Source organism: Apteryx rowi, unplaced genomic scaffold (genome assembly GCF_003343035.1).
Source record: "Apteryx rowi isolate R43461 unplaced genomic scaffold, aptRow1 scaffold_45, whole genome shotgun sequence".
Lineage (NCBI taxonomy): Eukaryota > Metazoa > Chordata > Aves > Apterygiformes > Apterygidae > Apteryx > Apteryx rowi.
The window spans coordinates 2323706-2346079 of NW_020450705.1; the positions used below are offsets into that span (position 1 = coordinate 2323706).

General features: G+C 41.5%; 2 protein-coding genes across 14 annotated transcripts in view; both read right to left on the reverse strand.

Moving 5' to 3' along the window:
• The window catches only part of LOC112971645, a 90347-nt gene extending 85907 nt beyond the window's left edge, over nucleotides 1-4440 (reverse strand). Inside the window, exon 1 of the mRNA XM_026077246.1 lies at nucleotides 4356-4440. The gene's annotated coding sequence lies outside the window, so the exon portion shown is untranslated. The remainder of the gene's footprint in view (nucleotides 1-4355) is intronic.
• On the reverse strand, nucleotides 315-22195 carry PFKFB2 (6-phosphofructo-2-kinase/fructose-2,6-biphosphatase 2). 13 transcript variants are annotated; one of them, XR_003255394.1, is made up of 18 exons: nucleotides 22120-22195; nucleotides 20943-21068; nucleotides 20683-20779; nucleotides 19999-20065; nucleotides 19774-19848; nucleotides 19279-19335; nucleotides 18349-18473; nucleotides 17753-17960; nucleotides 17371-17517; nucleotides 16264-16368; nucleotides 15482-15611; nucleotides 14058-14120; nucleotides 13395-13468; nucleotides 11092-11271; nucleotides 10872-11009; nucleotides 8771-8793; nucleotides 4332-4525; nucleotides 315-1556 (listed from the first exon to the last, which is right to left on the reverse strand). XR_003255394.1 is itself a non-coding variant. In XM_026077124.1 (17 exons), the coding sequence occupies exons 1-17, from the start codon at nucleotides 22193-22195 to the stop codon at nucleotides 4510-4512; spliced, it is 1707 nt and encodes a 568-aa protein (XP_025932909.1). In that variant the 3' UTR covers nucleotides 315-4509. The 13 variants fall into 13 exon arrangements, 11 of the variants coding, with proteins under 11 accessions (XP_025932909.1, XP_025932913.1, XP_025932916.1 ...); XR_003255393.1 differs by having other exon boundaries at nucleotides 315-855; nucleotides 1457-4525; XM_026077124.1 differs by having other exon boundaries at nucleotides 315-4525.
• Nucleotides 22196-22374: the final 179 nt, after the last annotated feature.

Genomic DNA, 22374 nt, shown 5'->3' on the forward strand with positions numbered 1-22374 from the left:
CCTCAGAAAAAGGTGTTCCTAACAGTTCCACAGAAAATTCAAATTTGATTTCCATTAGCTCCAAATACAAAACCCTTAAAACTGATTATTTAGGGAAGGGGAATGGCAGCAGTAGCTCCGGCATATAGCACTGGTCATTTCCAAACCATCTCTGTAACTCCTGAAAGTCAGACAAGTCTGTTCTCCACTACTGACCCTCTTCCTCTAAATACTTTCCATAGACCCCATAGATTCAAAAACAATTATCTTACAAAGCCAGTAGACCATACAGATAGTTATAGCAAACGCTGATGGAAAATAACAGGGGAAACAAGGGTTTTTAAAATCTTTTTATTGCAAATAAAAGCTCATGTGATATTTGTGCCTAAGTGCCAAGAGTACACAACATACAGCAAGACAAGTCTGCATATACTGTATTATTTAACCTAAAAAAAATAAAAAATAAAAAATCAGCAGTAGGCCATAAGGTAGCAAAATTCCAAGCAGACACGGAACATCCATCTCACCAAATATTAAATACAGAGATGCAGTTTACAAACAGTGTTCACTACCTGACAGAGACAAAAGAACAGCTGGACAGAAACAGCAGAGGTGGCATCTGCAGCACTCTTCCAGAGCAGTTTAGGTAAGCAGGTCACAATCATCTGGGACAGGAACCTCTCAGCTCCCTTCATATACAGGCATTTGCTGCAAGTACTGAAGGCAATACCTCTCTCTCATACCTCTCTCTCAAGGTCGTTCCTGCAGCACTCAGCCCTGGGGCCTGGGAATGGCTGTGCTGAGCTCTTAACATCATTAGCCGTCACAAAACAGGAGAGAGAAGGACGCAAGGACAAACAGAGCTGCCAGGGATGACTGGAAGGGGAAGAGTTACAGAGAAACAGCAGCTGTAATGTCACAGCAAGAATACTCAACTTCAAGCTAGTCAAGACTGGTTTTATTTTAAGCCTTTTTCCTCACATTTCAATTCTCCCCATCCTCGACAGCAGAGATTGAAAGGATTTCACTGGAGTGATCACAAACATTTTTTTATTAAAACAAGATCTAAAGATGACATGCCAGCAAGCCCCTGAACTGCAGCCCCATGAATGCAAAGTTAGCAGTGCATATCTTAACGGACGGTCCTGCCAGGCAGACAGCTTTTAGCACCAGGCAGTGCATGCTGCTACATTTAGTAAATAAGGATAGAGATAAGTCAGGGGAAATCTCCTCTTGGTGCAATGCTAACGAAGTAGACAAGTCCATTTATCACACAGCTAAATACAATTCTTTATAAACTACTATAGTGTTTTGAACACACCCTGTATCTGCTTAGCATAGGAAGACAACTCTGGTGTAACTGAAAGCGCAAGCCTCTTGTCTAATCTTCACATTCAGGTAAATTGTGCAATCTTTATTTATTCTGGAGTATTTGCATGAATAATGTCATGAAAGTCAGGTGATTTCAGGGAAATACCTGGCACAAAACACTTGCTAGCGGGTTTCAGGCTGGGGAGATCTGTGCGCTCTCTGGCATTGCCCAATCCCAACCACCAATGCTCTGGAGAACTTGCAAGCTGTAATGTCAGGCACAGTTATTATTCACCTGCACCACCACGATGAGTATATGATCACCGCAAAGGACAGAGATCACCGCACATTTGCCAGTGCTCTGCTTGACGGACACACATTTACACCTTTTGAAAGTTAAAATAAAGGAGAACAGAACTGTATTTAGGCTTTAACTAAAGCACAGAGGCACGTATTCTGACTTCTGTAGATACGGCCCAGGAGACTACTGCCAATAAGGCTGCTGCCCAAGCAAGTAGCTACTGGATAAGAATACAGGACCCGAAGTCAGGGATCCAAAATTTCTGTCGCAGAATGGAGTTTTAGCAGTGATTAAAGAGTTAGGACTGCCAACATATTAGCAGCTACATTCATGAATTCTGGCATGTAAAAATATATATTTGTTTTGTTACAACCATTAACTACTCAATGACACAAATATAATTAACTTCTTAGCATTGTGTAAAGTTATTACAGCATATTGCGCATAAATATCTTACAGTACATTTCTATTCATCTTTCCTGTATAGCAGGAAGATTTATTGCTAGAAGCAGCCAGACTGTTCAGGTGCGAGTTCATGCATTTAGAGGATTACTCTGGAAAGTGACAGTGAATATTACTATGCAACAGACTATAAATCTCTTCCTTCACAATATTTTCTCTTTCCCCTTTTCCTGGCTTATTTCTAAGCACTATAAAATTTAAAAACAAAGAAGTCATGATGCTACCCTTGCAGAAGGCAGCAACAAGCCTGCATTTCAGTGGAAAGATCCTGAGGAACAAAACTAATAAAAAACCCCCCAACTTTCTCACCCACTCTGAGTTTCATCTCTCTACAGAGTAATTGCCTAAGACCAACACACCATTTAAGTTCCTCATAGAGCCTAAGATGTTGGGATTAGTGCCTGGGCCATTGATGCGGCCCCCTCTATCACAGCGTTACTGAGTTAAAACACTGGGGGTGATTAAAACAATTGGGTTTGAGCTCTCAAAATTCCATGGTAAACCTCAGGCTTCCGGACTGCTGAGCTCCTTGGCAGTAACGGCAAAAAAGAGGCTCTTTTTTATTTAAACTTCCTGGTCTACATTTTTCAAGCATACACACCTACTTTAGGTATGTCCAACATTTATTTACACATTTAAAACAAGCGATTTTGATCCCAGAAATTCTGGGGCTCCTATAAATCCTGCTGAAGTCATTGGAAACAACAGGTATAACAGCTAATAAAAACTGGTTTCCCATTTAGGTACCTAAATGCTCATTTCTTTACTTAATTCTAGGATTCCAAGTCTGACAATTTTGCCTTTATTACAAGGAGAATAGTAGGAGTGAGAAAAAATGGAGTTTACCTAAACACAAGTTAAGATACATGGGAGAAAGCTATAAAAGTTGGGGTGTTGTTTAACCCACACCTATGCATGGGGATTTAAGTAGCAGCCATCACACTAGCTTTGCTGCAGATAAGTTTCACTATCTACGTGCTATATACTAGAACAGCTTAAATTGTATGATAGGCAGCATTATAAATCACTAACTTTCACAGTTCATTCAGATCCAAGTTGAAAAAAAACCCTAAAATCTGGTACATTAAGAAGTGCCATAAAAATCATTTGCTTCTTACAAATCCTAAATGCATGGCCCTCCTGCTCCTAGACACTGAACAGAAAACTATATTCTGATTTTCCAGCATGTTGTTTCATTGTATTGCAAAGAAACTGAGATCCCAGTTGAAAAGAGAAAATACCTTTTACAACTCATTGACGTACCACATTCCTCAATAACTTCTGAAACCAAAAATAACTTGAAAAGTAGAAAACACTTTTCATAATGAATGTTACTCAACTTTTCTCTGCAACCCAAGTTAAGCCCTGTGGATGCAGTTATTCACAAGGGAGCATGCAGGCACATACATCCACACTTATTTTCAGAGGTTTTGGCTAAGGTAGGTAGAATAGGACAGTAAATATAGAATCTAGGAACTCATATGACACAGTAAGGAACAAAATGAGACAAGTTTCTGTTGGAAGAGACAGAAAAGCTTCCGCAAAACCTAGGAAAACAAGCAATAGGATGAGGCTTAAAACAGGGTGCAAAGCTAAAGCAAGATTTGAACAGCACTGGTAACTAAGCTATTTCTATAGGACAACATACGCTTTTATTCCCTTTTGCTCCTCAGTGTGATAAGTTTCACAAGATTACCTGATCTTACAAGTGCCTTTTGCTGTGCTAGATTCAAAAACCCTTCCCAAAATATAAGAACATGTTCAGATCTGGAGATTCAAATCAAAAAAGTCATCAAAGCAAAATCAAATGATATCTGGAGCTCTTTCAATAGTTAAATAACACTGAGTAACTGTGCTTGAACTTGAAAGACAGTGAGAATTAAATAAAAACTTGGACATTAGGTCTGATGAGAACAAATCTTCCAAACAGAAGCTACTTCAGCAAGTATGAATTTGACCATTTTGTCCTGATGTACTGCAATTACTTTTTCCAGCTAAGCAGGAAGAGAGACATCAGAAACTATTTTAAAACTCCAGAATAAGTTCACAGGACCAAGCAGTATATACTTTCCTCGAGAAAGGACAGGAATACACTAGACCACACACTGCCCCACTGCCCAAAATGCACGCGCACACACACACACGAACGTTAAAAGCAACTTGAAAATCTTCATAATAAGTTTTCTTCAATCCCATTGATAGACATTTCAGCATTCAAAAAGAAAGAGGAAAAAAAAAATCACAGATAAGCTTTAAAATGTATTTCAAACAACGTTACTGGCCGAAGTGCCAAATGGCTCACTGTGCTTCCAGATGTCTGGGGATGGCGGCTCCAGGCAACACGCTGGTTCCAGTAGTCACAAGGCACGGAAGTCCCAGGAGGAGATTTTTTGCCCATGAGGGTATCTGTGGAAATCTCAGCCATGTTCAGGATGAAACCAGAAACCTCTACACCGTTAAACCAGCCATCCTCTACAAATAAAAATAAATTGTACAGATTATAACAAGGCAAAAAAAAAAAAAAAAAATCAAGAAATGATAAACCACTAAAATCCACACTGACAGCACAGCTCAGCTTAGTACCAGCTAAAGACAGACAGAAAAACAGTCACTTCCTAGCAGTCGGCTGGAGAAGAGCCCAAACAACTTCACATAATTATTCTACTAATAATTTGCCTATGATAACCCGAGAAATTATTTATTGACTTCTGTCTGAACAGACAATTTCTTGCTGAAATTCTTATTTGTAGGCAGTCCCACAGAGCTTTCCTTTGCATCCCCTCCTGTGAGGCACGGAGACCTCCGAGCAGCCCCTCACGCCGGTCACCCTCGCAGGTTTGCACACCCCGCTGCTTCCCAGGGTGAGGCAGGAGAACCACAAGGTGTTATTTCAACTCAGCAGTTTTGCCTGGGAGATGGACTTGAACTTCATGCTTTCAGACAAGAACTCTGAATTGTTTCACACCTTGCATCATTCTTTAACCTCTGGTAAAACTCCAAAGGTAGGGTTTTACTGTAGTCTTACACCCGAGACCAAGTATATTAAGGTTTTTTGGAGTATCTCACAGAAAGGCCGGCAATAATGAAGCAGAGTTGTTACTCAAGGTTACTTAGTTTTATTTATCTTCTCCAGAGGAAAATACATTTCTAAGACATATTTAAGAAACATTACAGTAATCGTTTTGCATATTAAGCACATAAAATACTCTCAATTTTGTGATTAAACTCCTTCCAATGCCTCATTGATGCTCAGAAAAAAACCCAAGAATGCACTCATGTCAGTAGAAGTGAATTACATATTTACAGATGCACAATCTTACAAGTTAAAATCTGACAGCCAGGATTTTCTAAAGCAGCTGTAGTTCATTCGATGTCTTATAGCCCAAGCACAGAAAACACTGTAAAGGGATCTGAGCTGCACATGTTAAGCACCACTCTGCTCTGCTGCAGCGTTTTTGGAGACCGCAAACTGTATGTAAACCAATATGTGCAAGTTGCCTTGTTACATAACCATCAGTGTTTTGCAATAAAGAAATAACACAACTCACACACCAATTTGCTGACAATTAACAGTAGGCATCAAGACTTAAAATCCAACATTCAGGAAATTTTCAGACCATATATACTTTCCAGTTGTGATTTAAAAAACTAAACAGCTTTCCCAACAATTCACTTGACATGTAAAAGAGAGAAGAAAAAAAAAAAAAAAGAGAGAGAAACTGCCATCAGATATAGAATTGATCTATAATAGCTGCTCATACAGTATTTTCTCAAGCAAAACATCACTAAGAAAGGAGGGGGTTTGTACTGGAATCAAGGAAGTTGAACCAAGTTCCCTTCGCTTATCCACAAATCCTCCTAGGAACTTTTTATTTTTTTAAGCATAGAGGAAGAACAAACACTTGAGTGCAGTCTTAGAAAAGGAAGTGTGCAAAGCTGGCATATACATTTATTTCTAAACATATAGCTTCTGCTGGTTCAGAGTASAAAGGCAAAGCTGAAGGGGTAAGCAAGGCTTTGCTATTCAGCCTGGGGAAAACTCTTCTGTGACTTCACTCTAAAACAAAGTTAGTCAATACAGGAACAACTATACATCAGCACACAGGCTCCCCCATCCCACATTCTTCCTCCTTTTCCCCTCATCTTCAGCATTAAAGACTCTGAAACCTATGGAGGTAGGCAAAGCAGGAGGAATGTGCCATTTCTGCATGGCAACTTTTTCAACAATACCCAAAGCAGCCACCCGAACGTATGAAACACTAGAACAATGTGCAGGCTTGACGTTTTGTGCGCTACTGCAGCTTTGGCAGAACAGCCACACCGCTCTGTCATTTTAGTAAAATTTCTCTGTAACATTATTAAAAATTCTATCACAAACTGGAGAGAATAGGAGACCAAAAGACACATGAATTTAGGACCAATGACATAGTTTTCTATCTTAAGAAATGTGTACAAAAACTAGCTATGTAGAAAAAGACAGCAGAGTTGTATTGAAAAAACACTGGACGAGCTTTACTTCAAAAACAAAGTGTAATGAAATTCAAAATTTGAAGTTTCAAACTGTCAAATACATTCAAGTGAAAGCTTCTCAGACCTGGAAGAACATTACCTGGAGACAAATTTTACTTCCATCATCTCAATATGAAGTTGCACCCTTCCTTGCTTGAAAAGAGATGCCAGTCATATCCTAAAGCTGCAAGACCTGCGTCTTAGCATTCCAGGTTTTTTGCATCCTGCATCTGAGGGAAATAACAGGAATCTTCCTAATGAAACCTTAATCTTCCTAAACTGAACGAGCTATGAACTACTGTTTTAACTTTTTTACATTAAATCCAGTTCTACCTTTGAATTTGAAACCAAAGCATCAGAAGGTTAGACGATTTGCCCAAAGCCACAGGTCAGAGGCAGGCATGGGAGCAGAGCTTAATGTTTTGCCAGCAAGAACTCAACTCAGGATTCGTCTCCGGCAGCCCATACAGAGCGTGGTCTGAAGGCCTTTCTCTGATACCTGTGCCCTTTACAGGCGAATGGTTTGTTTCATCTCAGAATATACCCTCAGGCAACGCCATCCCTTTAGTGCAGCAGTCAAGACAGTGTTGCATGTCAAGTGCTTCCCAGGCATAGAGTCAACCATTCCTGAACGGAGGAAGACTTCTTTCCGTAACAGCTGGACGGGCACAGGACACCTTCCACTTGCACCCCAAGGTTATCAAAAGACTAACGTTTACAGCAGAGTAGATAAAACGCACAAAGCCTTCCAGGACAAAAAGGCTTCAGGGACTGGTAAAAAGCAATCTATGGTTTGCTAGATACGTTATCACCAATGCATGCGGCAAGCATACTACCACACAGACGAGGAAGCAAATATATTGCAGGAACCATGTATCAGTCACACATCTGCTAAGGGCCATCCCATAGCTCAGTACAGTGAAATTCTGTCTAGTATAGCCAGCCCCACAAATAAAGTACCTCAAGTTGCAACACCACGCTTCTACAAGACAAGAGCTTCAACACTGATGCGCTGTACGAGCTGAAACGTGTGGCAAATTTAGCAAGGGGCTGCATTAACATTTGCAACAGCCATTGCCCCAGGCATCAGAGCAGGAACAGGCCTCGAGGCCAGCAGGGTGGCTTGAGAGCAACACGGGCGCATTGCAAAGCAAGGGTAATGTCCTGGCCGCTCTGTACAGGGCACCAAAGGCCTCTCATTTGACTGCCTCACTCAGAGGCCGACATAGAAACCAAGGTCTCACAGGTGATGCTTGCTGGCTCCCTGGAAAGAAGGGGTAACAGAATTAAACGTTCTCTTTGTAGGGTGTGGGAAAGAGGCACAGTCCCGTACTCTTCACCCCCATTTAAATACCCCTCCAACGGGATGTGACAGTGAGGAGACATGATGACACTTGCAACTAACACAACAAATCTCATTCACAAAACTGCTTTCCAAACATGCTCCCCATACAGAGAGGTTCTGAGAACCTCCTTCCATGGCGCTAACGTCCGTTAACTCTCCTCAAGTCACTGGAAACCGAGCGTGAACAGCAGCACTCCCATACAGGCTATGAATGAATGATCCTTGCAAAATCCCTGTGACAGATATCACCATATCCCTGTTACCGGCAGAGGAGAGCCAAGCAGGTAGGAGACTTACCCAGGACTCAGAGCTAGTCAGTACATGAGCTAAGTTACTCAGTCTAGTAGTGCTCATGCTAAGTCCTGTGGAAGGCTGTATTCCATCAACCTCTCTGCAGACCTCTTATTTATCACAGTTGGGGACTGGGCATAAAATCAAATACAAATTACAACTGTCAGCCCCTTCACTACACAAACATAACATCCTGTGGTATAACTCTGAAGTTATTGAGTATTAAGTAAGTCTGAGAGTTAACTCCAAGAGAGAATTTAAGGCTTCAGATGTTAGTCTCCTGGTCCAGGGACTGTGCAAGTTTGGGGTGAAATGCACTCTTTTGCAGACAGCCAACACAAATACTATGCACCAGCAAGTGCAAGAATGGGCCTTGGTCCTCACAGAAGATTCCTCACCCATTAAGGGCCCTCTTAATGACAGGATTATTATATAGCAAAAGACTGTCTTCTGCTCCATGCATTAATCTGTCTTCCCCCAAAGGAGATCCCATGCAACTTTAATCAAGAGAATTCCTACTTAGTAAAACAAAACAGAGAAAGTACATACAAGCTGTTTTCAGTGGTACTCACAGGCAAGCATTTCCCACTTGAGGCTGCAAAGGAAAAAGAAACAGCACAAGATAGCTCATACTGCATTTTAACGAAGATTTAAAAATAATAGTAAAAATACTGAAGCAAATGAGGAAAGAAGTGAAACAACCCCAAGGATTCCACACTAGGGAGCGATCGCTGCAGACTTGTCAGAACAGCAGCTGATACAAGTCATGGAAATTTCACGCTAAGGCACCAGCGATGTTCAGTCACCCGGCCAGCTTCTGCGCGGCACACTCATCTAAATGGCTCCATTCAGGTGAGAATTTTCACAACTGCACACTTCACTACTGTCCACACTGACTCAAGAAGAGATGATTTTTAAATGCTCCTAAGTTTCAACATTTTAAATGCTAAAACATTACTATTACAAACACTATAATTACAAACAGTGAGCAGTTTGGGTATGAGCAGGGGATCTCTGTTTTGGGGCTGTGCAACTTGAGAAACCATCAAAGGACCTGATTTTTTCACAAAAGTTTAAGAAGTTGAAAGTGTAAACGCTGAGCATGCACATAGAGCCAGCACACAGACTTCCACTCTGCACTTACTGGCTTTACACTGTGGACCAACCCTTTTTGCAGTTCTTGGGTTGAAAATAGGCCTAGTAAATGCTCATGAATAAAGAGAAACTTCAAATGGAAAAAGTTATTTCTAACCCCCTCTCCCCCAATATAGTAACATTAAGTTTTGTGAATTTATTTTGTTTAAATAAAGGCTAAACTCTAGGCCTAGCTTCCTAGCAGGTTGTGTACAAATACACAGTCCTGATTATGGGTTGGGTTAATGACCTCCTGAGAGCTCTCTGCCGTGCAAATGAAGAGTATTCAGGACTTCCCAAGGTCAGGTTCCTCTCCACCAGTGACTCTTCATATACTAAGTAACAGTTATCGGCCAAATTTGCATCTAATGCAAAGGTCAGAAGCCCTGTCTGTGACTTAGTTCCTACTGAAGCCCTGGGATTTTGAAGATGTCTAAGCTTCATGCTTATCTTCACCAAATATGAATACAGCAGCAACATTCACCTCTGCTGCATGGTCCCTTCTTTTATTTTCTGACCATTTAACCTGCTAACAGGAAGAAAGAGAACAGGAGAAGCAGGGCTTATTAAATAGCTTGAAAAATATTAAGCTGTAAAATGTCCAAGATTAAAACTATTATTCTCCATGGTGAATTAAAAATAAAATCAAATCCCTTACAAAAGAGCCACACTAGGCTGCCCTACTAAAGGGAAGGTTTTCACTGCACTGAGTTGTCCTGATGCTACAGACAAGGAACACAGTCTGAAAGTCCAAAATGAGGTTTCCTGTCTTGCTACAGAGGCTTCCATCAAGCCCAGGGCATACTGATTTCAAACCCTGAGCAGTGGAAAGAATTGCTTTAGTAATGATAGCTGTCTCTAAAGAGAGGAACAAAATGCATGAGGAACCCAGCCAGACCACTGCTAATTCCCTCGCATGACTCCTATCTGTCTTGTGCGACAGAAAGCAATGTACAGCCAGCTCTGTCTGTGGTCTCTCCTTTGCAATAGTCAGCAGGCAGAAGAAGCAGCGTCTCTGTTAACTCTGGGAAACAGGGCCAACAGTCAGCAGCTTGCTCTGCTAGAGCTGGTAGGCTCCTCCGCACAACCCTTGACAGAAGTGGCTGAGAGGAGAAACCAGGCACAGAAAAGCTTCTAATTTAGCAAAAAGAGATACAATTTCATACAAGCAAGTGGGTCTTCACAGACAAAACTGATGAGGATCTATGTGCATTTAAGCCAAAAGAAACATTAAGTGTCAAAAACAAAGCAGTTTTAATTTTTAATTTTAACCCGAACACCAGGAGCCCAAATTAATTTTGTTCAACAGGCTGCTGACATGAGGATCTGTAAAAAAGGGGCATCAACAAAATTATGAGCACAAAGATTTCCTAACCAGTTGCATTAGGGCTAGAGGAACTCTTGGCTGCATTCATTTTATGGAATTTGGACAAGCAGGATATCTATAACTCTTTCCAACTAAGTTCTGGCTGGAAAGCAGTATATCAGTCAGAATTAACCAGCCTGCCAGGAAACCCTATTATCCTGAGGGAAACTCACCTGCATGGAGCCTGATTCCTTAAGCCTCTGGTACCACCATGGAGTCTGTAATCTGGAATGATTTTCCAGTGGGAACAGGGATAGCGTACAAGACACTAAGGGGGGATCTGCTTGTATTTCAAACAGGACCACTGGTAACTGTGGGTGAGTGACGTCAAGGGTTAGTGGGGAGCGGCCATGGGAAGGGAGAGCATAGGCGAGTTACCACTCAGACACTGACTTGCAGCCGTGGCTGATCTGCCCCATCTTGAGCTTCCGGGAATAGGAAAGACCCCAGCAGATTGAGAGGCTTGCTCCCAACACTGTAATTTCTTGGGCGCTTTATTGTGTCCGCACTGGCCAGTGGTGTAAAGCTGTTTCTTCTCATCCTTACAGGGGTTTGGCTCTTTGGAAGGTTGTTCTGATTGAAAATGGAGGATATCACAAGGAATGAAAAGTGGAACCACAATTTTAAATCATATTGCATACCAGCATATTCCTGATATCTTCCACCTGCCATAACTCGCAGAGCTGAGGCCTGCCGTTGAATCCAGACCAACAGGCATCAAACCAAAGCTCACAGAAGCCTAAAGACTGAATCCTCTACGCACAGGACCAGAAGAGGCTATGGGTCAGCAAAACCCCTCATAAGCTTTGTTCCAAGAGTCCAATTTCAGGCTAACCTTCGGGGTGGTGGCAGCACTGCGCCATCAACAGCAGAACTAAACCGCCGCCTCCTCGAAGCTGCCCAGAGTGGTATGCCCAGCAGAGTACATAGAGAGCAATGGGAAATGACCTAGTTTATTGGTTAGTCTAGCTTAGAGAGTTCACTGAGAAGAGTGCATTTTTAGCAGTTTTACTTCCCTTTGGGAGTTTTTGCTTACTTATTTTTACAAGGAATTTGGAAAAAAAAAAAGAATCAAATAGTCAACTTTCCCATATTTGTATTTATTTTCAAAGCAGCTGTGTGTTGCCCAAGCAAGCAAAGAATGACAGAAACTGCTTCTAACTTCTCCAAGCAAGCATCAATGATTTCAACACAGAAATCATATAGAAGTAGCAAAGCAATAAATGCCTTAACTAGAAACCACCAAAATGGTACTAGCCACAAAAATCTTGCTGAATATCTTCATTTAACATTTTGTGGCCAGACAGTTTTTAGCTTTGTAAGCCCATCACCCCATGTGCAGATTTTTCCATCTATTGTTTATGATTCTGTTGGCATATGGGGCTATTAGTGCTGTCTTCCTCAAGCTAGGAGGCAAAAGTAACTATCAGAAGCTATTAGCAAAGAATTCTTTTCACCTTTGGAGCTCTTTATAAACCCCCCTACAAAGATGAAAGGCAGCTAAAAGCTGAAATGTACTAGAAAAACTTAAAATGTGATGCATTCGCATTGGATTTATTGTGAGCTAACATAGTATAAGTTTGGTTCATGGCCTTTAATTGGGGGAGCCTAATTGCAGGCAATTGCTAAATAGCATCCCCTGATGTCTACAGTTGCTATGAGAGATTTGTCCCTGCAAAACAAAACAAAACTATGTTTGTAAAAGTGAGCACCTAAAATAGTAGCAACTTCTACAGATTTAGCACATATTTATGTGCTTTACTGAACAAAGTAGAGGGCTGAATGTTTATCTAAGTAATCAAGGAGACAGGACTTTATAAATAAAACTAGTGTAATGCCTCTATTCACCAAAGTCAATAACGTATCCACTACTATAAGAAGATTCATAGTTTAAGGGAGATAAATTTGACTCCAAACTACTTCTGCTCCCTACATTTTGATAGGTAGTTTAGTCTCACCCAAGTCTTTGTTTGCACAGAATACTTGTAAAAAAAGAGAAAAGAAAAGAAAAAAAGAAAAGAAAAAAAAGAAATCTGAAGAGACAAGAGTAAAGGAAAAAGATCTCTAGTTCTCTCGGTAACTACAAACAACTTAATTAACTAATGAATGAATCTTGTACTTTTAACTTTCTACATAAAACACAGACACAGCAATAACCTTGTCCTGATGACTACAAACGCTGATAAAAGCCACCAAGAAAAAAACATACCTGAAGGATCTGAATGGCCTCAAAGCCCTGCCTAATGCTACTTATGACTTCATAAACAAGAGAAAGCTCATGAAGGTAATGAGAAAAAATTCTCTTCTAATATTTTGACATGTCTTTTTGAAATTATCACATTTCTAATACAAATAATAAGCATCAGCAACAAATACTTCATTAAAAAATGAGACCAAGACCCTGAATTTAAAATATGTGTCCTAATGAAAATGACTTCAGTTTGACAATCCTGTTTTTTAAAAGCCTCTCCTGCTGTTTTTGGAAGCAAATTAAGTATCTGATAAATTCAATATATAATTAGCTCTACTTTTGGGGACTATATTTCTAAAGTATATCTTTCTGGTCACTTGAAAGAAGTCAGCATTTCTAACAGGTGCTAACACAGTGATTGTTTTAGAGTTTTACTTATTTTTGAAGAAGGCAAAGATTTTGAAAAAGCCTGAACTGAAAGCCAGAATTCGGTAAAAGGACTTACTGAGTTCAAAGAAGGTTTGTCGCGGTGGGTGTTTACCGCTTCAACATTCAGGTTAATTGTTTCCACTTTACAACCTTTACCAAAAAGAAAGATAAAGTTACAGGAGGAAATGTATTTTATTTTATAATCAATTATTTTTAAAAAACTGTCAAAAACAGCTCATGAGGCAAGCAGAAATAAATTTGTTTAGTTTTTAAAAAATTAAACTCATAAATAAACAATAGTTCAGCCTGTATTAATAGAGGATTTTGCACTTAAATTACTCTCCACTTTTGACTTTCACCGTGAAAGTACAGCTACAACTTACAGACAGCCACATGTTATATGAATGGCATGTACAGACATAAATATTTTTATTTCACTGCACAGACGAATCCAAGCTTGGAGGAACAAGCAGGCATCTACGTTAACAAACAAAACCCACAGAGAAGTGTCATTTATTTAAAAGAGAAGCCATGGGAGAACACTCATGTACACACAAATCAGAAGTCACATGTTTACCTCTCCCTTGTCCCCTCAAAAAACTCCCACTGGTCAGTATCTTTTTATAACATTAAAAATATTACTTAAACTATTTACAGCAAGTCCTTTTGCTGCTGCACGTAGACACAAACTTGCCTATCAGAGTCACACACACATAAACCAGAAAAAGAAAATATTTACCATATGCAACTGGAGTGAGTTTGAAAATGGTATGAAGGGGGCACCTCAGGTATGGTAATTCATCTAGGACAAAACCAGGAGGAGTTAAACATTGCATGCAACCAGGAGAACACAGAAGATAACCGGAAAGACGTGGGACTAAACTTTGACTAGACTCTGCTATGGCCTAAGCCACAGATCGAACTCTTACTCCCCCAGTAGTTTCATCGAGTTCAAACAGATGCATCACATGCTTCAAGTGTGACAAGTGGATCAATTCCTGGCATGACTGGGGTCTTTGTATTTCAGATAACACGTATTTAATTTCAAATACACAAGCTCATTGCCCAGTGCCCTGCTTGCATCCTCTCAGTGACCGCAGATGCCTGCTGTAGATGCTACAGTCTCCTAGGGACCACCGTCTACCTCCACCCCTCAACCACAAGCTGTAGCTAACCCTTCCCGACTTCAACAGGACATAGATTTTCATCCTTTAGGGCCAGTGCCCGTCCCAGGGCAAGCAGCCATCTGAACAAGTGTATACTTTATTTTTATTGTATAGTGCCATCCAGAGGAAATAGCTCTAACAGCACACCTACAAAAATATATATATATACATATTGCAGCAAAGTGCTACAAGAACCCAAGCACTTCGAGTTAGTTAACTATCTGCTTTGTAGATCATAAAGATCATAGGGCAAATTTCTTATATTTAGCTGGTTTTCAATATCCCCAAACAATATTTTGATTTTGCCACAGATTCTGGCATTTAGGCTAGCTAATCATTTTCTTTCTCTGAATAACCTTAAACAGTATTGTTTCCACAATATATGAGCCTATGAATAGATGTAACTCCATGCCAACCAGCAAATATTTCTATTTGCAAATTAAGGATGAATTGAACCCAAAAGTAATTATGAGACTCACTGAAAATTAATAAAGGAAATAGTAGCAGATGAGAGAACTAATTTCCAGTACGGTATACCATCCAATAGATGCATTTCTCAAATGTGTAGACCTATTGCCAACCCTCACAATCTTCACAGACTACTGGCTTATCAGAAAGTGTTTTCCTTTAAATAAAAAAAAAGGGGGGAAAAGATCCTATAAAGATTATGTAAATGATATTAGTTGAAACAGTTCCAGAAACAATGGTCATGCGAAAAAGCAGCAGGCTATGTTTGGAAAGGACTTGAACTGTCTTTTTTCCACCGCATTTCAGTGATCTTGGAAAGAGAGCTTCTTGCAAAGCATCATGTACTGCTGAAATGCAAGGGTTCAAGTTCAGTTTTTGGGGGGTGGGTTTTGCTTTTTTTTTTTCTTTTTTTTAAAGCAGCTTCTCCTTCATAAAAAATCAAAACAGTAATTACAAGCCACCCTCCCAAAAGTTCTATATAGGAAGCAAAAATAAACCAGCCTCTAACATCATGTGTTTATTTTCGTACCTGCACTCTTGTCAAGAAAATAAGCCAAGAGGCACCTCATAACTGCCTGGTGGGAGATAACGAGGACATTGCCCTGACGTTCTAGCTCCATAATTACCGGCTCCAGGCGCTGTACCAAGTCCTGGTAGGACTGGAAAACAAAACACAGGAATTTTTCAAGGGTTTATAAACAGAGTCTCAAAACAGAAGCAGCACTTAACATCACATTCAGGAAAACGTCAGTTAAAATATTAAAATGCAGAAGTCATGGATGATTCAGTAAATACAGGAAAAGCAAAACAAACAGCACTAGGTAAAATTTCATGTTGGCAAACCTCAGGTTACAGGAAGATTCAGATTACTCAACTTTTAATGAATGCAGTAAGAAAAACAAATAAAATACTAAATTATACATTTAAAAGGGTTTGTGAAGTAAAACCAGAAATGACTCCATACCCCACCCACAATCATTTTCTTCCCAGGACTGTTTTTCACAGTGACAAGTCTGGCCTCAGCCAAGTGATGAGATCCATGCAGAAACCCCTCTGTATTAGACAAAAGTTTCAAGGGAGTCATAAGGTGGCTCTATTATCGTGATTGAGCAGTACCATTTACACAGGAGTATAAAGGAAATCAATACACTTTTCACCTAAAACTGAATCAGGGATCCTAATATTTTCAACAATTTCTCAAATAACTATTGGGAGGAATTAAGCTAAAATCAATTAAAAACCTTCAATTCTACACATCCTGTATTTGTTCTACATATATGGTATTTTATTATTATTTCTAAGCATCTTCACCTCTCCTCCAGGATAGCGATAAAGATATTTCTCTTGATCCCTCAAGGCAAACTCATCTGGATACTTGGCTTCAATTTCTGCATAGGTCATTTCTTCACATACCCCCTGAAGGAAGCGGAGCTTGTTACAACAAAGTTCATTTCAACAGATGCAAGACAATGCAACAGGAAAAAAAATGCAAGCGGTTAGGATCAGTAATCCCTTTATTTATGTGACAAAAGTGTCATAACTGACATAGCCATATGGAATTTGAACATCAGCACTTGCGTGTCACCTTACGCCCAGGCTGGTTTGAAAAGGATGAACTACCTGCACTTTTTAACATATCTGCAGTGTAAGCAAATACTGACATCTTAAGATGCAGCCAAACCCCACAGCCAAAAGAGCAAGAGATCCTGTATCTAAACCACCTGCCTGAGCCTCGCTAAGACAAGGGATTGTTCACTGAGGTTTTTTGGAGGTCAGATGAAACCTGTTCCCCTGACCCCAAAACAAGGTGCCAAAAGGTAAAGCAATCAGTTTGAGAGCACAGCACGAATCATCTGAGTGAGATGGAAATGCCAAAATCACCCAGGAAAACTAACAGATGTTCTCCTATAAATTATTACCACTGTTTTCTTGTTTATAATTTAAGATAACGTGTTTACATTTCAGGGCCATGGTCTTTGTTTTTATTTCAAAACGTTTGCAAGGGATGAAAACAAGTGATCATTTCCACGGCAACAATCTTACAATTTCTATTGCCTGAAAGAATTACAGTGGGAGTATTAACCTTTGACCATCTATAAGGACTGTACTACAGTCAGGTGTTGCAAGTGCCTGGGATCCTGAGTGTTGATTTTCTATTTTAGTAACAGCTGGACACRTCTACCGCAAGGTCTAACAGTTATAGACATTTTTAGTTCCGTACCAAGTTATTCTGCACCTCATGCTAATGATGACTGGAGTGCATTATACATGGATATGGTTATAAGGCCTGACTGATGGTCAGGAAATAGCTAGGTTTATTATGGTGAATTTGTTTTAAAACTATATTTTAATCTAGAAAACTCAAAGACTTCAATCAGTATTTCTGAGCCATTCTCCCCCTCCAGCTTCCTTACTCACAGCATCAATCTCATTCAGGATCTTCCATTGCTCATAAGTGACTCCCAAAGACTCAGCTGTCTGAATTGTCCTTTTCAGCTGGCTTGTCCAAACCTTCAGATCAACAATTTCCTGCTCTTCAATGAACTTCTTAAGAGCCTGAGCAAACTAGAAAAAGTTAGAGGAGGTCAGGAGATAGCAGGAGTAACTGCTGCAATTAAAAAGAATTATTTTAATGGTTCTGGTTGAGAGGCTGGCCGATCTCTTTGTTGACGTGACCAGAACAAACTCCACAGGACTGTACCTACACACTCTCACAAAGAATCAGCTGCAAAGCCAGGTTCTGATTGTGTTCACATGACACTTTAAAAATACAGCAATCTGGCTTTTGCCAAAAACATACCTGCTTCCCACGTGGTGACAGACCAGAATCCCCACCAATCTTGCCAACAAGATTATATTCACTCTCACCATGTCGGCAAAGGTAGATGGTACGCGGCTGGACATGAATGTTCATTAGGTAATAGACGATTTTACTCTGGATGTAATCCTGGACTCTGTTTACTAGGAACCGCTGTCCCACATTGATCACTTTAATGAAGGAAAGATCTCTGGAGTCAACATAAAATAAGAACACCCACACGACTGGTTTTAAAAATGAAACATGTGCATATGCGGGTGTAATCTAGCTATTTATCCTGTAATAAAGGCATCAGCACTACCGCTTGGTAGCTTCAGCAGACAGAGGAGACACTGAACTGCTGTGTTTAAGCAAGGAGCTGTATTACACTGCAATACACTAGAGAAAAATCCTTTCAAATCACTTGGGACCTGAGAGTATCATCTTCTCATGAGCAATCTTACTTTGGGAAAGCAGAGGCTTCAGCACAAGCATTACAGCATCCGGAGCCAGAGAACAAAAGTGACAAAGCAAAGCAGCACTCCTGCGCACAAATACATGAGCAAGGACAAAATACGCTGTAGGACGTCGCTTCTTACCTGTCATACTCGTCAGGATCAAGAGGCTGGTAAGTAACTTTGTAGCACTCTATCCTCTTCAGGAAATCGTCCATCACGTTCTCTCTGTTTCTCTCTGGGTAGTCTGGGCTGGAGACTTTCACTTCCTGAGCAACAGACAGTGACACTTTGTAAAAGTTAAGCAAACTTTACATGAGCAAAAGCAATGCTGAATAACACTATTCTTCTATTTTGAAACAAAAAAAACATTGTTTAACACTGCCCTGCGAAAAACCTGCTCCTGGCAAGGAAACAAAAGGCAATTCTAAAGGGCACGCTGTGGCACTTGGCCCCCGGTACAAACACAGCTGACTTGCCTTTTATTTTTCCCCTGCAAGCCACTTACTGCATATCTTCCCATGACAATAGAATCATGCTTCAAGGTCAAACATTTCATGGCTTCATTTCATTTCCAAGTCCTTATGTAAATAACTGCACCTTTGATTTTTGCAAACCTACAAATGTTAACTGCTTACATTCTAGGTGAAACATAAGAACAAGGCTCTCATGCATACTAGACTGCACACATTGTTAGAAACGGATACTCCTTTCCCAGTGCTTCACACAGGACTAGAACAGCAAGGTGACAACCACAGAGCTTTGGCCTATGGTTTCCCTTCACGGGAGGGCCACCAAGCTGACAAGCTGGGACACTACAACCACGCCTGGTTGTAACCAGAAGTGGGAAGGAAATTTCTAACGAAAGCAAGAGAACAGCCCAACATAAACGTAACGGACACATGCAGTAAAGCTCAGACTGGGATTGAAACCTCCCTGGAGTTAGGCATATCTCTACTACCAACAATCTGCACATGTTCCTGTAAGCTATAGTAGTTGGTGAACTTCCACAAAAAACATCAAATATCCTACAGTAGGATACTGTCAGCTGACCCTGGAAAACGCACCACCTACCAGGATATTGGCAGCAATGACTTCTGGATCATCACAAACAGACTCCACAAAAAACACCTACAGAGAAGACAATTAAACATATTTCAGAGACTCAAGAACTCTATCTTGAATCAAAAATCAAGAGCTACTACTCAAGAGCAGCAATGTCAACACAGCTCTCAAATAAAACAAAAGAACAACAACAACCAGAATTACCCTGGGGATGAATTTAGTTCACTCTGCTTTGCCCCCAAACCAAATTTTTCCCCTTCTTTCACTGCAGCTCATGACTGTTACCAGTCTCCTTAGAAAAACATCCCATGTTCCTCAGAACCCTTGTGAATTAAGTGCTCTTGGCTGAAATCAAAGGCAATTTCCAAAGCACAGAAACTAAGTTTTACAGGGATAACAGCCCAAACCTGTTACCACGTGCACCAAACCAAAGTGCACAGGGGAAATACTCCGGGGGAACTCAGTGAACCAATTCTGATTACAAATTAAATACAAGACCATTACCTTAAAAGCATTTTCTTTAGCAAAATTTAAGATCAGATCCCGCCTTTCTCGAGTTGTGTTGGTTGCATCAAACACCTACCAGAAAGTAAATAAGTAGCAATGAGCAATTTTATTTAAGGCTTTTAAATCAGCCCCAAATATTACAGTCAGGGTACCAAATCCCCTGGACAGCTTTGAGGAAATCAGATGTGAAACCACCATAGGTTTAGTCCAGAAATGTCTTACAGCTATTTGCCCGCACTCCTCCATGAGATAAGCTTTCACATCTTCTAGAGCCACTAAGGCACACCGTCTGCGGGAGAGAAACAGGTATTGTTACAGCTGATGTAAAGTATTCAGATTCCAAGTCTTCTGAATCACTGCTCTGGCACTAATATGGGGAAAGATTTAAGTATCTTCTCTCTCTCTGTCCCTGTGGGGCATCCCCACATTTTTCCAGGAGCCTTGGAGGCTCTGCAGGGCTGAGTCCTCTTCAAATTCCCATTTTCCATGCCCTTGTCGTTGTTCTAACAGCACTTCTATTGTTTCTGTAGTCAAAGACTCTTTGCAGAGTCCTAGCTTTGGGTGTCCTCATGCTAACATAGGAAGATTTTGAGAGCAAAAATCAACCCTAGGCCTCCTACCTGGTCAGTTAATAGGATCATAAGCAAATTGTATCTAATCTACTTTATATTTTATTCATCTTTGGGCATTCATAGTCTGTGCTCTTTGTGCCATTCAGTTTCTCTTAAGAAAAGGCATCCCCACGCACAGACCATTTGGCAGGGTTACTGAATGGGCTGCAGTATCGACTCCCATTGCTGTTTGTGGACATTAAATGTTAGTTGTACTGCGCAGAAATACATGCTGCAAAAACCTTAGAATAACCAGACTGTTGATGACCGGTCAGGCCCTCTGATGCAGACTTACTTCCGGATTTCCATGGCTTCTTTGTTATCATGCCTGAAGAAATCATAGGACTTGTAAGACTTCACTGCCTCGCGGCGATATACTCCTAAATTAAATACTTCACACACACACAAAAAAAAAGGAACAAATGAGATTGATGGTATTTCATAGGCAAATCTCGCTTCATTCTAGGCAAAGAGCAGAATCAGATCCCTGTCTCACCACCCGCCCCCTGAGCCGGGCGTCGACGCTCGATGGCTAGCGCAGGACCCCGCACACACCTTTGGTGGGCACTCCGATCCAGTTGAGGTAGCGCGTCAGCTTCTTGGACACGTAAGTCTTGCCTCGCGCAGGCAGGCCGATCATCACGATCAGAGTAGGAGAATTGGTCATATAGGAAGCCCATGCTGCAAAAAAAAAAAAAAAAAAAAAAAAAAAAACAAAAAAAAAAAAAAAAAAAAAAAAAAAAAAAAAAAAGTCCGTCAGAGAGCAAAGAGCGAGCCCGAGCCCGAACCCAGCCACGACGCGGCTCCGCCAGCTCTGCCCCATCCACCAGACACAAACAGCCGCTGTGTGCAGCGGACAAGGGACTCAGTGTCGTGTCGCCGCGTCTAAGCGGCCGCTGTCAGTGACCGCGGGACCACTCCGTGGTCTCCCAGGTGCTAGCTAATGAAGCAGACCAGCAACCGGGCACCGCTGTGACTAATACACGTCTTTCAGCATTAAAAATGTTTGCAAATTAGGCAGGAGCTGTCAAGGGCATAAGAAAGATGTTGTTAATAACGTGGTCACGTTCTCGGTGAAAACAGAAAGCAAATTCACAAATCGTGACTTGAGAGATGCAGCTCTTGCGAGGGGGTAGAAAAACAAACAGTAAAGATGTATGATTAAGGAAGTCAGGTGCAGGGGCTAGAAGTAAAATAAAACGGGAGAGTTTAAGCAATACAAGAATACCGACTGGATCGGAAGGGGGGGGGGGGGAAAGGCACTTTTACACAAAAATCGCAGAGCAGCGTGAAGATAAGGATCACCGCGCACCCGGCACCACATCAGCATCCCTGCGGGCGCCCGGCGGCATCGCCGGCACCGTCCTCTCCGGGGGCGAGCGCGGGGGGCTGCAGCGGGGGCGGCCGCGACCCCACACGCGACACCGGCCCGGCGGGAAGGAGCGGAGGGGAGCGACGGGGTGGTTTTTTGAGGAAAATCACGCTTTTTTAAGCAGCGGGAGCACAAGCAGCATTATCCCGGTTAAAAAATATATACGTACATATATATTAAAAATTAAAATATAGCTATAATATAAAAATATGCATATATACATATAAAAATTACATTTAATATCTATATTTTTAAAATTTTATATTATTTCTCCTCCCCCCCACCCCCATTCTGCTGAGGTGACCCGAGGGCGGGCAGGGCCGCGGAGGGCGCTGCCGCGGCCCGGCGGCCGGTACTCACAGCACTTCTTCTCGGCGCCGCGGAGGGGCCCGGTCCTGCCCCGCGGCGGGCCGCCGTGCCGGGGCGCCGCCGACATGGCTGCGGGGCCGCGCGCGCCGCGCCCGCGCCCGCCCGCCGCCCCGCGCCATGCAAATCGCATGCAAATCACATGCAAATCGCTGCCCTCCCGGCGGGCGGTGCCGGGGATGACGTCACCAGCGAGGGGCAAAGGGGAGGCAACAACGCTGCGGCGCGCGCGCCGCGTTCCCCCACCCC